This window comes from Macaca fascicularis, chromosome 9 (assembly GCF_037993035.2).
Source record: "Macaca fascicularis isolate 582-1 chromosome 9, T2T-MFA8v1.1".
Classification (NCBI taxonomy): Eukaryota; Metazoa; Chordata; class Mammalia; order Primates; family Cercopithecidae; genus Macaca; species Macaca fascicularis.
In genome coordinates, this window is record NC_088383.1 from 16434669 (window position 1) to 16447405 (window position 12737).

The 12737-nt window shown below is 41.5% G+C and overlaps 1 protein-coding gene across 2 annotated transcripts in view; it reads right to left on the reverse strand.

Moving 5' to 3' along the window:
• ITGA8 (integrin subunit alpha 8) overlaps positions 1-12737 on the reverse strand; it is a 196557-nt gene that overhangs the window by 13056 nt on the left and 170764 nt on the right. The window contains exons 28-29 of one of the 2 annotated variants that reach the window (XM_065520345.2): positions 2931-3032; positions 931-2064 (exon numbers count right to left, since the gene is read on the reverse strand). In XM_065520345.2, coding sequence (XP_065376417.1) covers positions 2014-2064; positions 2931-3032 — 153 coding nt within the window. In that variant the 3' untranslated portion in view covers positions 931-2013. Of the gene's footprint in view, positions 1-930; positions 2065-2930; positions 3033-12737 lie in introns of those variants that run through there. The other variant, XM_005564711.4, reaches the window with a different exon arrangement.

Genomic DNA, 12737 nt, shown 5'->3' on the forward strand with positions numbered 1-12737 from the left:
GCAATCTGCCTGCCTTGGCCTCCCAAAGTGCTGGGATTACAGGTGTGAGCCACCCTCTTGGCCCTGCTGGGCTCCCTTCGAGAGAAGAATGACAAGACCTTTGAAAAGAGCTCACTATAAAACAACGTCTGCCAGCTCCACTCAGAGTTCTTCTCTCACATCAAGCCACAGTAAGGTAGCATTTCCCTGTGTGTTGCATAGTTAACTTTGCACTGGCAAGGTCTTCTCCAGTTGGTCAGCTATGGGAGATTTGAAACTGTTTCCATTCCTGGATCTTTTTCCAATAACCTTTACATAACTGGTGTGGTAAATCTCCTACATCAGATAAAAAGTCTTTTTTTTTTTGGCAATTCAATAATAGGGTGGTAGGGCTGGAGAAAGCATGTATCAGATTATTTTGTGGATCTTTTGAGATGAGTTGAGAACAGCAGGCTGTCACCTGTGGCCAGCGCTGAAAGATGCAATCCTGTTGATGGAATCAACCGTAACATGTGTTTCTGTTAGGGAACAGGTGCTTGGAAAAAACAAAAGGACCTAGATTTATTTCCCTTAGAGCTATAAGCCTTTGAACATTTTTAGATGACACTTCTTTTTTTTTAATTTATTTTTTATTATTATTATACTTTAAGTTCTAGGGTACATGTGCATAACGTGCAGGTTTGTTACATATGTATACTTGTGCCATGTTGCTGTGCTGCACCCATCAACTCGTCAGCACCCATCAACTCGTCATTTACATCAGGTATAACTCCCATTAAAATCCCAAAGCCTGTTTTCTAGGTTGAACATAATCCAAAATACAGAGGACATCGCTGGAAAGAAAGAGAGGTGGTGTAAATGAAGAAAGATGTGGCTGTGCTTGCTTTAAATACCACCGAAGTTTACTGAAATATTTTGACTATGCACATATCTATCTTTCTTTTCTTTTTCCTTTTCTTTTCTTTTCTTTTTTTTTTTTTTGAGATGAGGTCTTGCTTTGTTGCCCAGGTTGAGTGCAGTGGGCACGATCACAGCTCACTGTAGCCTTGAACTCCGGAGCTCAAGTGATCCTCCCACAACTGTGTAAATCTTAATTGCCATTTTCAGTTTGGACTTACTGGACTTAGCCAGAGAAAGGGGAGACATTTTGAGAGGTTACTCTCATTTATTGAGATTTGAGACTAACTTGTTCCAGGTACAGTGCTAGAGCTTTATACAGATAATCTTATTGACCTTGTTAACAATTCCATCAGGTGGATGTGGTGGACTGTCTCAGAGAGGCAAAGTGACTTCCCAAAGGTTTCCTAATTAGAGCAAGGCAGGGCCAGGATCAAGCCCAGGTGATTCTATCTTGAAAACCTTGGATTTTCCTCTAGGCCACCTGCCTGTGCTAGAAGCTCTCAACCCTGGCTCCGCTGCAGAATTGCCCCTCATAAGACTTTTAAAGCACAGTGTCAGGGTCCCATCCCAGACCTACTGAATATTTGTCGGGAAGTCTTAGCATGTATGTACTTTTTAAGTTGCATGAGTGATGATTCTGCTGCATACTCAGGGTAGAGAATCACAAATCAAGTGGTTAATTCAGATAACTGAAAGTAGACTAGGTTAGAAAGATTCAGTGTTATAATTAAGTTTATGATCTAGGCTAGAAAGAGATGACAATAGTATCAACTTATCTACCACCCAAAGCAGTGCTTCTCAAACTTGACCATGCCTAGGAATGCCCTGATGATTTTGATGAAATGCAGACTCTGACTCAGTGGATCTGGAGAGGTCTGTTTCTGCAGGGCTAAGAACCTCCCAGGTGATGCTGATGCCATTGATCTGCAATCACATTTTGAGTAACAAGGTCTGGAGGACCAAGAGTTCAAGCTGTGGATGGGAAATATCCACTGGCTACCAAGGGATGAAGGTGGAATTCTAACACTGTTTTTTTGGAGCACTGTGTTTTACAAAAGTCTCTGACTACCTTCACAAATAACTGAAAAGGCAGAGCTTTGGTGATGGTGCCTGCTGGTCTTGTCATTCATTCCTTCATTCCCTTTGCATGGCCTTGCTGGGTTGCAGAGGATGATCAGAGTTGTTCTGTGGCAGATATTTGGGTGTCAGTAATGTTTAGTAGTTTCAGTTTTCAATAAAGACATTTCGGCCGGGCACACTGGCTCATGCCTGAAATCCCAGCACTTTGGGAGGCTGAGGTGGGCAGATCACAAGGTCAGGAGTTCGAGACCAGCCTGGCCAACATGGTGAAACCCTGTCTCTATGAAAAATACAAAAATTAGCTGGGTGTGGTGTCAGGTGCCTGTAGTCCCAGCTACTCGGGAGGCTGAGGCAGAAGAATCGCTTGAACCTGGGAGGCAATGGTTGCAGTGAGCCGAATCATACCACTGCACTCCAGCCTAGGCGACAGAGCAAGACTCCTTCTCAAAAAAAAAAAAAAAAAAAAAAAAAAAAAAAAAAAAAAAGACATTTCATTCAATTGAAGATCAGAGTAGACTTTTTTATTCCCTTCTAGGTCAAAATTAAGGTTCTTTGCATAGCAAGAAAAAATGACTGTCCAAAGCCATGCGGCTGCTCCATGGCCTACTCTCTCTAAGAAGGAATTTATTCTCTTCTTACTTGACTCACCATGCTGTTTAAAATGAAAGAATCAGTACGATTTAATTGTAATGATAACTGCTATCTGAATTTCTCTGAACAAAATGTCTTCATTTAAAAATGGTATTAGTCCTGCCCTTTAATTTTCTGGGGTAGACATTTATATTGAAATTTCAAAAACCAGATCAAAAGGCACTAGGAAATTTCCAGACTAATGTAAGAAATTGGTGAGCTGAAGAGGAAAATTTTTCTCAAGTCAATGTAAACACTAAAGCCTCACACAAGCTAGACAGTGATTAAAACAATTATTTCAATTAAATTATTTGTGCCTATATATATTTAAAGATACTCACTGCTATGCTTCCTTCTGGGAGTTTTGCTGGCTGGTCTTTATAAGGCATCTTCTTAACTTCAAAGGACACCAGCGATGCAAGAGCATAGGGATCATTTTTTCTCTGAAAGTAAAAGTATTTATTTAAATATATTTCATATAAAGTTTTTAAGAGTTATACTGGCAGCCACCCAATTATTTTCGGCGTTTTGCATTTCAAGGCAAAATTTCATCCTTACTTTTAAATTTCCTCTTTCTTTTAACTTTTTCCTCCCATTCAAGCATTCATCCATCTACCCACACATCCATCCATCCATGCATCCATGCATCCAAGCATCCAAGCATGAATCCATCCATCCATCCATCCAAGCATCCATCCACATCCATCCATCCATCCATCCATCCATGCATCATCCAAGCATCCATCCATCCATCCTTCCAGACATCCATCTATCCAAGCATCCATCCATCCATCCAAGCATCCATCCATCTGTCCATCCATCTATCCAGGCATCCATCAATCCTTGCATCTATCCAAGCATCCATCCATCCACCTATCCAAGCATCCATCCATCCATCCATCCATCCATCCATCCATCCATCCATCCATCCATCCGTCCATTTATCTTCTTCCTATTTCTAAGGAGAATTTGTCTCATTAATAAAAGACTGTGTATAATAAGGTTAAAATAAAAACAAAAAATCCCAAAAAGTCCTAAAAAGGAGCAAGCAAAGAATTAATATAGTTACTGCTAGTGAAGGACAAAGGAGAAACATGACGGATTACAAAATTCTTATCAGATAGAGGGAAATGTTTTAGGAGAGAAACTGGTAGTAAGTTATAAAGAAATGTATTGGCCGGGCGTGGTGGCTCATGCCTGTCATCCCAGCACTTTGGCAGACCGAGGTGGGCAGATCACCTGAGATCAGGAGTTTGAGACCAGTCTGGTCAACATGGTGAAACCCTGTCTCTACTAAAAATCCTAAAAACAATAAAAATTAGCTGGGCATAGTGGCAGGTGCCTGTAATCCCAACTACTCAGGAGGATGAGGCAGAAAAGTGGCTTGAACCCGGGAGGCACAGGTTGCAGTGAGCCGAGAGCACGCCACTGCACTCCAGCCTGGGCAACAGGATCCAAACTCTGTCTCAAAAAGAAAAAAAACAATTATATTACATTTCACAGATTACACAAGACTCACAGCAGGGTTTCTCGGCCTAAGCACTGTCAACATTCTGAGTTGGGGTGGGGGTGGGGGGGGGCCTGTCCTCTGCATTGTAGGATGTTTGGCCAGCGTCCCTGGCCCCTGGCTAGATGCCAATAGCACCCTCTCTCAGTTGTGACAATCGAAGATGCCAGCCAGGCGTGGTGGCCTGTAATCCCAGCACTTTGGGAGGCCAAGGCAGGCAGATCATGAGGTCAGGAGTTCAAGACCAGCCTGGCCAACTGAGTGAAACCCGGTCTCTACTAAAAACACAAAAAATCAGCCGGGCTTGGTGGCAGGTGCCTATAATCCCAGCTACACAGGAGGCTGAGGCAGGAGAGTTGCTTGAACCTGGGAGGCGGAGGTTGCAGTGAGCCGAGATCACGCCGCTGTATTTCAGTCTGGGCAATCAAGTGAGACTCCATCTCAAAAAAAAAAAAAAAAAAAAGAAAAAGAAAAAGAAAAGAAAAAAGCCTGTAGTTACGGCCAAGTGTCAGTGTTTTTAACAGAGTTTCTCAGCCAAAGCTCTCTTTGTTTAATTGGATCTCATATTAACTGTTGATAAAAGTCAACGTTAAAATATTTAAGAGTGACTCAGGAAGGCTGCTTGGAGGACTGAAGCTTCTGTGGCTCTCTTCTGTTGGATACAATGTTAGATCTACCCAGTGCTGGGTCCTAACTGGCTCATGATGGCTCTTGAGACCCAAATGTTAATGATTTCAAGACTTTTCGGTGCCGGTTGTCAAACAGAGCCATTATTACAACTTAAATTATACAAATGTAAACTTAAGTAAATTATATTTCTTTAAAAAAGGGTAATAAATACTCAAAACCACATGCTTGCTATTTTATTACATTTGACTATTATCTGTGCTCAGGATGTGATTTATGTCTATTGTATCTGTAAGAGGAAACGCTACATAATGGTGTGGGACCTGGCATCTCTTCCCAGCTCTGTATTCCGTAACAATCGTGGTGGTGACTTGAAATCAGTGGCAAATGCTATGCATCAGGGCTCTTTTTCCTTCCCAGAGACTAGTTAGTAAAAATCTACCAGTACGTCACTGTCTATAATCCAATATTGGGCCTCATGAGTCCAGTCCAACAGGTTGGACTGTAATAATTTTGCTTAAATATTTTTTACAAAGTTCTTTTTCCCCTGTGGCAGAATTTTTTTCTCTATTAGATAAACCCTTTTTTTCTCTACATGGTAAGGGCAGGACATAGTATGTAACTTTTATATGTATGTAACTTTTATATACTTAAAGTTACAATATCTTTGAGTGTTTCTCTCTCTCTACTCCTACCCTCCAGAATAAACAACTCTACTCATTTGGGAAAATTCTTTTTTGGGTGTTATTCTAATGATCTCTTCTCTCTTAGCATTTTCATTTTAACTAAAAGTTGGATTTTTGTTTGTTTGAGAAGTGTTTTTATACAATTCAGAAACTTTTGCTCATAAAATCGTGGGTGTACCTGGTGATTTCAATCTAATTTCCTTGCCATCCTCACTGGTAGAAACAAGAGAAATTCTAGCAATGAGATCCTGTGTGTAAGGATTATAATTATATTCTCAAATGTGTTTCCATGCTCCCAAACCTCCAATGAAGAAGTTTTCTTTAATCTCCAAGTTCAATAAAAAATTGATAGAAAATATTACCACTCTTGAAGTCATGTCTTTGATAAATAGTTTGCAAACTGCATCTCTGCATCAAAATCTTTCTAGATGGAATGCTTCTCTCTTACAGATTCTGCATTTATAAATATGCAAGTTTCTTAATGCATCATAGATAGCATTTGAACTTTAGGATGTAAAATGTGGATTAACATGTTTCTTCAAGGGAATTTTCTTTCACTTCCTTCCTTTGCCCTTCCTGCTCTTGGCTGCAGTTTGATTTCTCATATTTTCCATTCATGACATTACCAATCTTTTTTTTGAGATGGAGTGTCACTCTGTTGCCCAGGCTAGAGTGCAATGGTGTGATCTTGGCTCACTGCAACCTCCACCTCCTGGGTTCAAGTGATTCTCCTGCCTCAGCTTCCCAAGTAGCTGGGACTACAGGCAAGCACCACTATGTCCGGCTAATTTTTGTATTTTTTAGTAGAGTCAGGGTATCTCCATGTTGGCCAGACTGGTCTTGAACTCCTGACCTCAAGTGATTCTCCTGCCTTAGCCTCCCAAGGTGCTGGCATCACAGGCATGCGCCACCACGCTCAGCCTCATCACCAATCTTGACTGTCGTTTCTGGTGGTTGCTGAACTTCAGACACACCTGAGATCAGGCTCAGAGATTCCGATTCAGCAAGACTGAGATGAGACTGTATCTGACATATTTTTTGGAAGGTTCACATTGTTGTTTAATTTTTCTCTATTACTTTTCTCCCCAACTATATGATACAAACATGGAAGGCATATTCCATGGAATATAATGTCTATATCTTCTACAGAACCTAGAACAATGTGCTTAGGAGAGCTTAATCAATACTGGATGTCTGACCACATGAATGAAGGGTGAATGAACACGTCTAATGCTTTGGTCATTTGACAATCCTCTCACTCCATGTACCATCCATTTGATGGCAATTAGGAAAGATCTTTCCATTATTGAATTGGACACCCTTTCCTTTCTCCCTTTAACTACAGTAAGCAGTTCAGGAAGTTGTAAAGGGTGGTAGTGTCATAAAATGAGTGCTACAGTTCCTGTGAAGGGGATATTGACACGCTCTTACCTCCTCAATCGAATTAGCCGTGTGCATGGATGTAGCCTGGGGCACTAGCAAATCTTAAGGTAAGCAAACAGCATGCAACACCACCTCTCCTAGATCAGTCTGTTCTTTGTTTTAAATGCATTCTCCAAAAGCAAGGTTTCTTCCACCCTTTTTGGAAAGAAAAAAATGCATCTTCCTCACTTTTAAAGAATGCTCTGGAGTTCCAAGGAATGGAAGATGTGGTTTATTAGATTGATGAGCAGAGTCAGCATCAAAGATATCCAAGTCCTGCACTATAGGTCAGAGGCATGGCACAGGTGAGTATTTAATAACTTATGAAAAGCAATCATGGGCAGAGTTGTAATAGGGATTCCACATCCAAAGTTAAATGCTTCCAGTCGTGCTCTTTATATAACAATAGTATTATTCTTATGTTCAAAATAATCTCCTCTCCCATACAGCAATCTACTCATGTAATAGCAATCACTGCCATATTGTAGGCAATTTAGGATTGAAAAACCAGCTGGGGTTAATAACCCTTGGCAACACTGAGGACCTTCGTCTTGCCCCAGCTGGCTATTAATCCCCAGAAAATGCATTGCTCCTCTGTCATTACCGCATCATTTAAACCGTGGTTTGTAGCTCACTGGCTGTCTCTATGATGCACTTTTGAACAATGATTTGCTTATAGGCATGGTACCAATAAGTGTAAGAGTTGGTAACAAATGGAGGAGTTAGCGACCTAGTGTGTTGGGCAATGACACAAGCTCTCCCACTCCCAACTTCCAGCTGCTTAATTTCTTCCCAATAATTATTTTTAAGCACATATCCATTTTATGTAGCCCATTTTGAAATACTCAATATTTACCAGAAACCAAACCCTTTGAGGTGACAAAACCTAAGGAATTACTGGCAAAACTTTTACCTGTAAAGGAAATTTCTATTTCAAGCACCAATCACAGAACAGGGGACCATTTAGGATTAACCTACATACAATCTGTTTCTGACCAGTTTGCATGTTCGTTACATGGACAGAAACCAACATAACGCAGCAAGTCATGTCCACCAAGAATTGTAAACTTTCTAGCCTGGATTAGGAGGGCAGAAAACATTTCCCTCCTCCTGGCTTGTATGACAAAACTGTTAATACGCCCCAGTGTACAGTCTCTTCTTGGAGAGAGATTATAATAACGCGTTCCTCTTTAGCATTTGGCACCTGACACTGAAATAAGCAGAAATAGTGGCAGTGCAGAAATCTGGGCTAAGGATGTGGGTGAGCACACAGCGACTTGTACCCGTCTTTCCCATATCTCTAGAAGTGATGCTTTTCCCTAGGACTGCAAAATATTGCTACAGATTCTTCTTTTCTGACTCTGCTTGTGCTAAATATTTATTGTTTCCAAAGCCCCTCAATTACTATTGACTTTTTGTAGATATTGGGTCTTCTTTAACAGAAAAACGAAGATGTAATTTTCACTCGATCGGCCTCCTACTGGAGTCGAATGTCGTGTATGAATCTGAAGTGTGTGGGCTAAAATAGTAACTTTTGTCCTACACTCTAGTGTCATAATGATAGGAGTCCTGCCTCACTGAAAAGCTGTTCTCCCTCATTTCGGTAGGATGTGATGCTCAAAGTAAAGGAGGAATGTGTTGTTGTCATCTAGGTTGTATAGACTTGGGAATTCGTTAAAGCACCTCTCTTCCCACTCTTGGATAAAAAGTAACAATTGGCTGGGGGCAGTGTCTCACGCCTGTAATCCTGGCGCCTTGGAAGGCCAAGGCAGGAGGATCACTTGAACCCAGCAGTTTGAGACCAGCCTGGGTAACATAGTGAGACCTCATCTCTACAAAAAATACAAAAATCAGCCAGGTGTGGTGGCATGTGTCTGTAGTCCCAGACAGTCAGAAGGCTGAGGTGGGAGGAACCTGGAAGTTTGAGGCTCCCATGAGCTACGATTGCACCACTGCACTTCAACAGAGCGAGACCCTGTTTCTAAGAAAAAAATAAAAAGCAACAGCCAAGCAATAGAGTGATTATAAGCAAATCAACTAAATGCAAGTGGTTCAGTCATCCTGGGTATTCAGCTAAAAAATTCTATAGCTGGCCGGGTACAGTGGCTCACACCTGTAATCTTAGCACTTTGGGAGCCCGAGGCAGGTGGATCACCTGAGGTCAGGAGTTCAAGACCAGCCTGGCCAACATGGTGAAACCCCGTATCTACTAAAATACAAAAATTAGCCAGGCATGATGGCGGGTGCCTGCAATCCCAGCTACTCAGGAGGCTGAGACAGGAGAATCGCTTGAACCCAGGAGACGATGGTTGCAGTGAGCCGAGATCATGCCACTGTACTACAGCCTGGGCAGCTGAGTAAGACTCCATCTCAAAAAAAAAAAATCTATAGTTATGAAAATTGGCACTCTAGGGAAGCCTATGTCACTTAAGAAAAGTGGAATCTAATTTGAAAAGGCCAATGACAATTTTCAAGTTTATGACAAATTGTTAAGGTGTTAAAACGACATCATTTTTGTTGTTCAGTCTTTAAAGAAACTGTAGTGCTAATAAATGCATGCAAACAAAATAATTAAATGATAAAAGACTCAGATGGCAGTTTATCATGAGGAGGCTAACACTTGGATTCTCTGAATTATTAAATTTAGAACTAGCTTTTCTTTGGACTCATATTTCCAGGTAAAGTTTTTTTTTTTTTTTTTTTTTTAAACATTTCCTTAGAAGACCAGGGAATGGACAGACTGGTTATAAACTATACAAAGATCTATGTGTAGCATTTCTGGAAGATATGTTGCACTCAAAGATATAGGATATTTTGCAAAGCTTCTTTGGGGTGTGTGCTTGCTTCTTCCATTTCAACTACAGAATAGAGGGAACCTTGCCTCTCATTTCCTTAAAGTGAGAAGGAGTTTGTGGCTGGCTCTGATCATGGAACCTACCTCAAACGAGGCAACAGAAATCTGACTGAATGTCACTAAGGGTCTCTGGTCTCTGTCTCAGTAGATGAAATAAAAGGTATCAAAACACCTCATCCCTCTGAATCTGTCCCCTGGTTGTGTCCAAGAAGCATGGTGAGTTGCAGCCAACACTATTCATCACCATGTCTCTCCCCCAGGTTAAGTCTAGATAAATTATGTCAGCATTTTGTACTACTCAGACATTTGACACTATCTCCCCTTTGGAAGTGGACCGGAAGCTGAGCCACTATGACCCAATACTGCTGGTCATCATTTTGGGCAGGAAATAAAAGAACAACCATGACTCTTTGGACTTGTCTCTGTTCCCTGAGATCCTGAATTGTCTACCTTATGGAACTGAAAAGAATCAAATTAGGGTGTGGCTCAAAGAGGAAAGGCAGCCTAATTCTTATTTATTTTTACTGATATCTATTAGTTGCATGCATTCTGGAGGTACATGTGATATTTCGGTACCTGTATGCCATGTGTAATGATCAACTCAGGGTAATTGGGATATCTGTCACCTCAAACATTTAGCATTGGGAACATTACTGATATGACTTGGCTGTGTCCCCACCCAAATCTCACCTTGAATTGTAATAATCCGCAGTGTCAAGTGTGGGGCCAGGTGGAGATAACTGACTCATGGGTGATTTCTCCTGTACTGTTCTTGTGGGAGTGAATAAGTCTCACAAGATCTGATGGTTTTATAAATGGGAGTTCCCCTGTACACGCTCTCTTGCCTGCCGCCATGTAAGACATGCCTTTGTTTCTCCTTTGCCTTCTGCTATGATTGTGAGGCCTCCCCAGCCATGTGGAACTGTGAGTCAATTAAACCTCTTTCCTTTACAAATTACCCAGTCTCAGGTATGTCTTTATTAGCAGCGTGAAAACAGACTAATACAATTATAAATCTTCCTTCTAGCTACTTTGAAATAGACAATAAATTATTATTAACTATAATCTCCCCACTCTACTACTGACTCTCAGAATTTATTCCTTCTGACCGCATTTTTGTACCCTTTAACCAACCTCTTTTCATCCCTGTTCGCCACCTTCCCTTCCCGGCCTCTGGTAATGATGAATCTGCTCTCTGCCTCCATGAGATCCACCCTTTTAGTTCCCACATAGGAGTGAGAACATGTGATATTTGTATTTCTGTGCCTGGCTTATTTCATTTAACATAGCAGCCTCCAGTTCCATCCATGCTCTCTCCTCAGTTTGGAAGCCTTCTCATCTCAACCTGGAGGGTTTCAATTTGAAAGATGTAAGAAAATGAGATGCTTGCCTCTGCCCAAAATGCAAGAAGTCTTTGCTAAACTCACTAAATCAGAACAGCTTGTGGCTTGAGGGAGGATGAGGTGCGAGGATTTGGGAGAAAAGCCAAACGTCATAACAAACGTGAGCCCAAGCTCCTCATGAAGATTCTTCTGGTGAATGGGCTGGCTGGGCACAGATGTCAGCATAGGTGCATTCTTGGCTGCACCTGTGCTTTTGAGGTATGGGACTGGCAGGACTTGTTTTCTGGTCACAACCCTGATGACCAAAACAAGACCTGGCACAGATAGGATGAAGGGAAGAAACTGGCTGAAGGCAGCCAATAGCTACTAAAGCAATCCCTAGCTGCCCTCATTGCTCATCAGCATAAGACACTCCCGCCAGCACCATGACAGTTTACAAATGCCATGGCAACAGCCCAGAAGTTACTGCTCCTTTCTATGGCAAAGACCTGGAAGTTATCGCCCCTTTCCTAGAGAGTTCTGAATAACTTGCCCTTCAATTTGCATTTACTCACCCCTTAAGTTGCATATAATTGAACATGGGTATAAGTGGATATAAAGAGAGTTACCAAAAGCCCACCGAGTCCAGCTCTGTGTGTGCTGTCTAGGAGTTAGCCCTGCTCCTCAGGGAGCAGGTCCAGTTCAATAAAAGGCTGTTCAAGACTGTGACTTTCCTTACATCCTCTCACAAAGAAAGAATGAAGCCCTTTTTCCTGCAAAGCAATGTCACCTGTCACCTGAAAAGGCAATGTAAGGTTGCTTGAATTCTCTTCTGCACGAAGCCAAGAATGCTCACGGGCTAAGCCCCAATTTTGGGATTCACCTGCCCTGCATCACTTTTGCATCTCAAACCAAGTCATCAAGGTGGCATTTCCAGAGACCCCAGAGAAAGGCATCAAAAATCACTCCTTGTTCATTTTGTTCAAAGGTATCACAAGTTTTTACATTTCTAGAATATCTGCTGCTTCCTGGGCTACTTGCTTTACACCATGAGGGATAATTTGTTGTGATCTCATTTGCTGGTTAGTTGGACTGGTTTCATTCTAAATAGACAAGGACTTGTGTACCAGCCAAGCCTAGCATTTGGCCTGAGATGTTTCATTCATTAAAGCATTATAAGTAGCATCCTGTGTCAGGTGATACAAGGGCTGGGAAGAAAATTCAAAGACAAGGAAACATTCCTCCTCCTCTTGAGGAGCTTACCCTCTGGTATCAACTACAGATATATTTTTGGGAATATTCCTCCACTTCCCTCCGCAAAACAACTTCTTAACACAACCTCACAAGTTTTTGTTTTTTCATTGCATATTGCAGAATTCCAATATTTTACTCACTCAGCAGATCTGAATCCAAAAGTTTACTTGCATGGTTCATACTGTATCTAAGCTTTGAAGTAAAGCCAGTACATTTGACCCCTTGGTCTACGTTCACCTCTTTTGCTGTCTTTGCTCACCACTCAGGAGAGCGACCAGGAGGCTGTTGTGTTTATTCAAACCTGTAACATCACACTTAGGGAAAAGTAGATTCCTGATAGAGATTTTGCCTTTTGGGATGGCGAAAGACATTGTTCTAGGGCAAAGAGGGCCTAATTCTTACTTTATGAGGGGATATAAGGGAAGTCACAAAACTATTATTAAACACAATCCAGGTCTACATTCATAGATATAAGA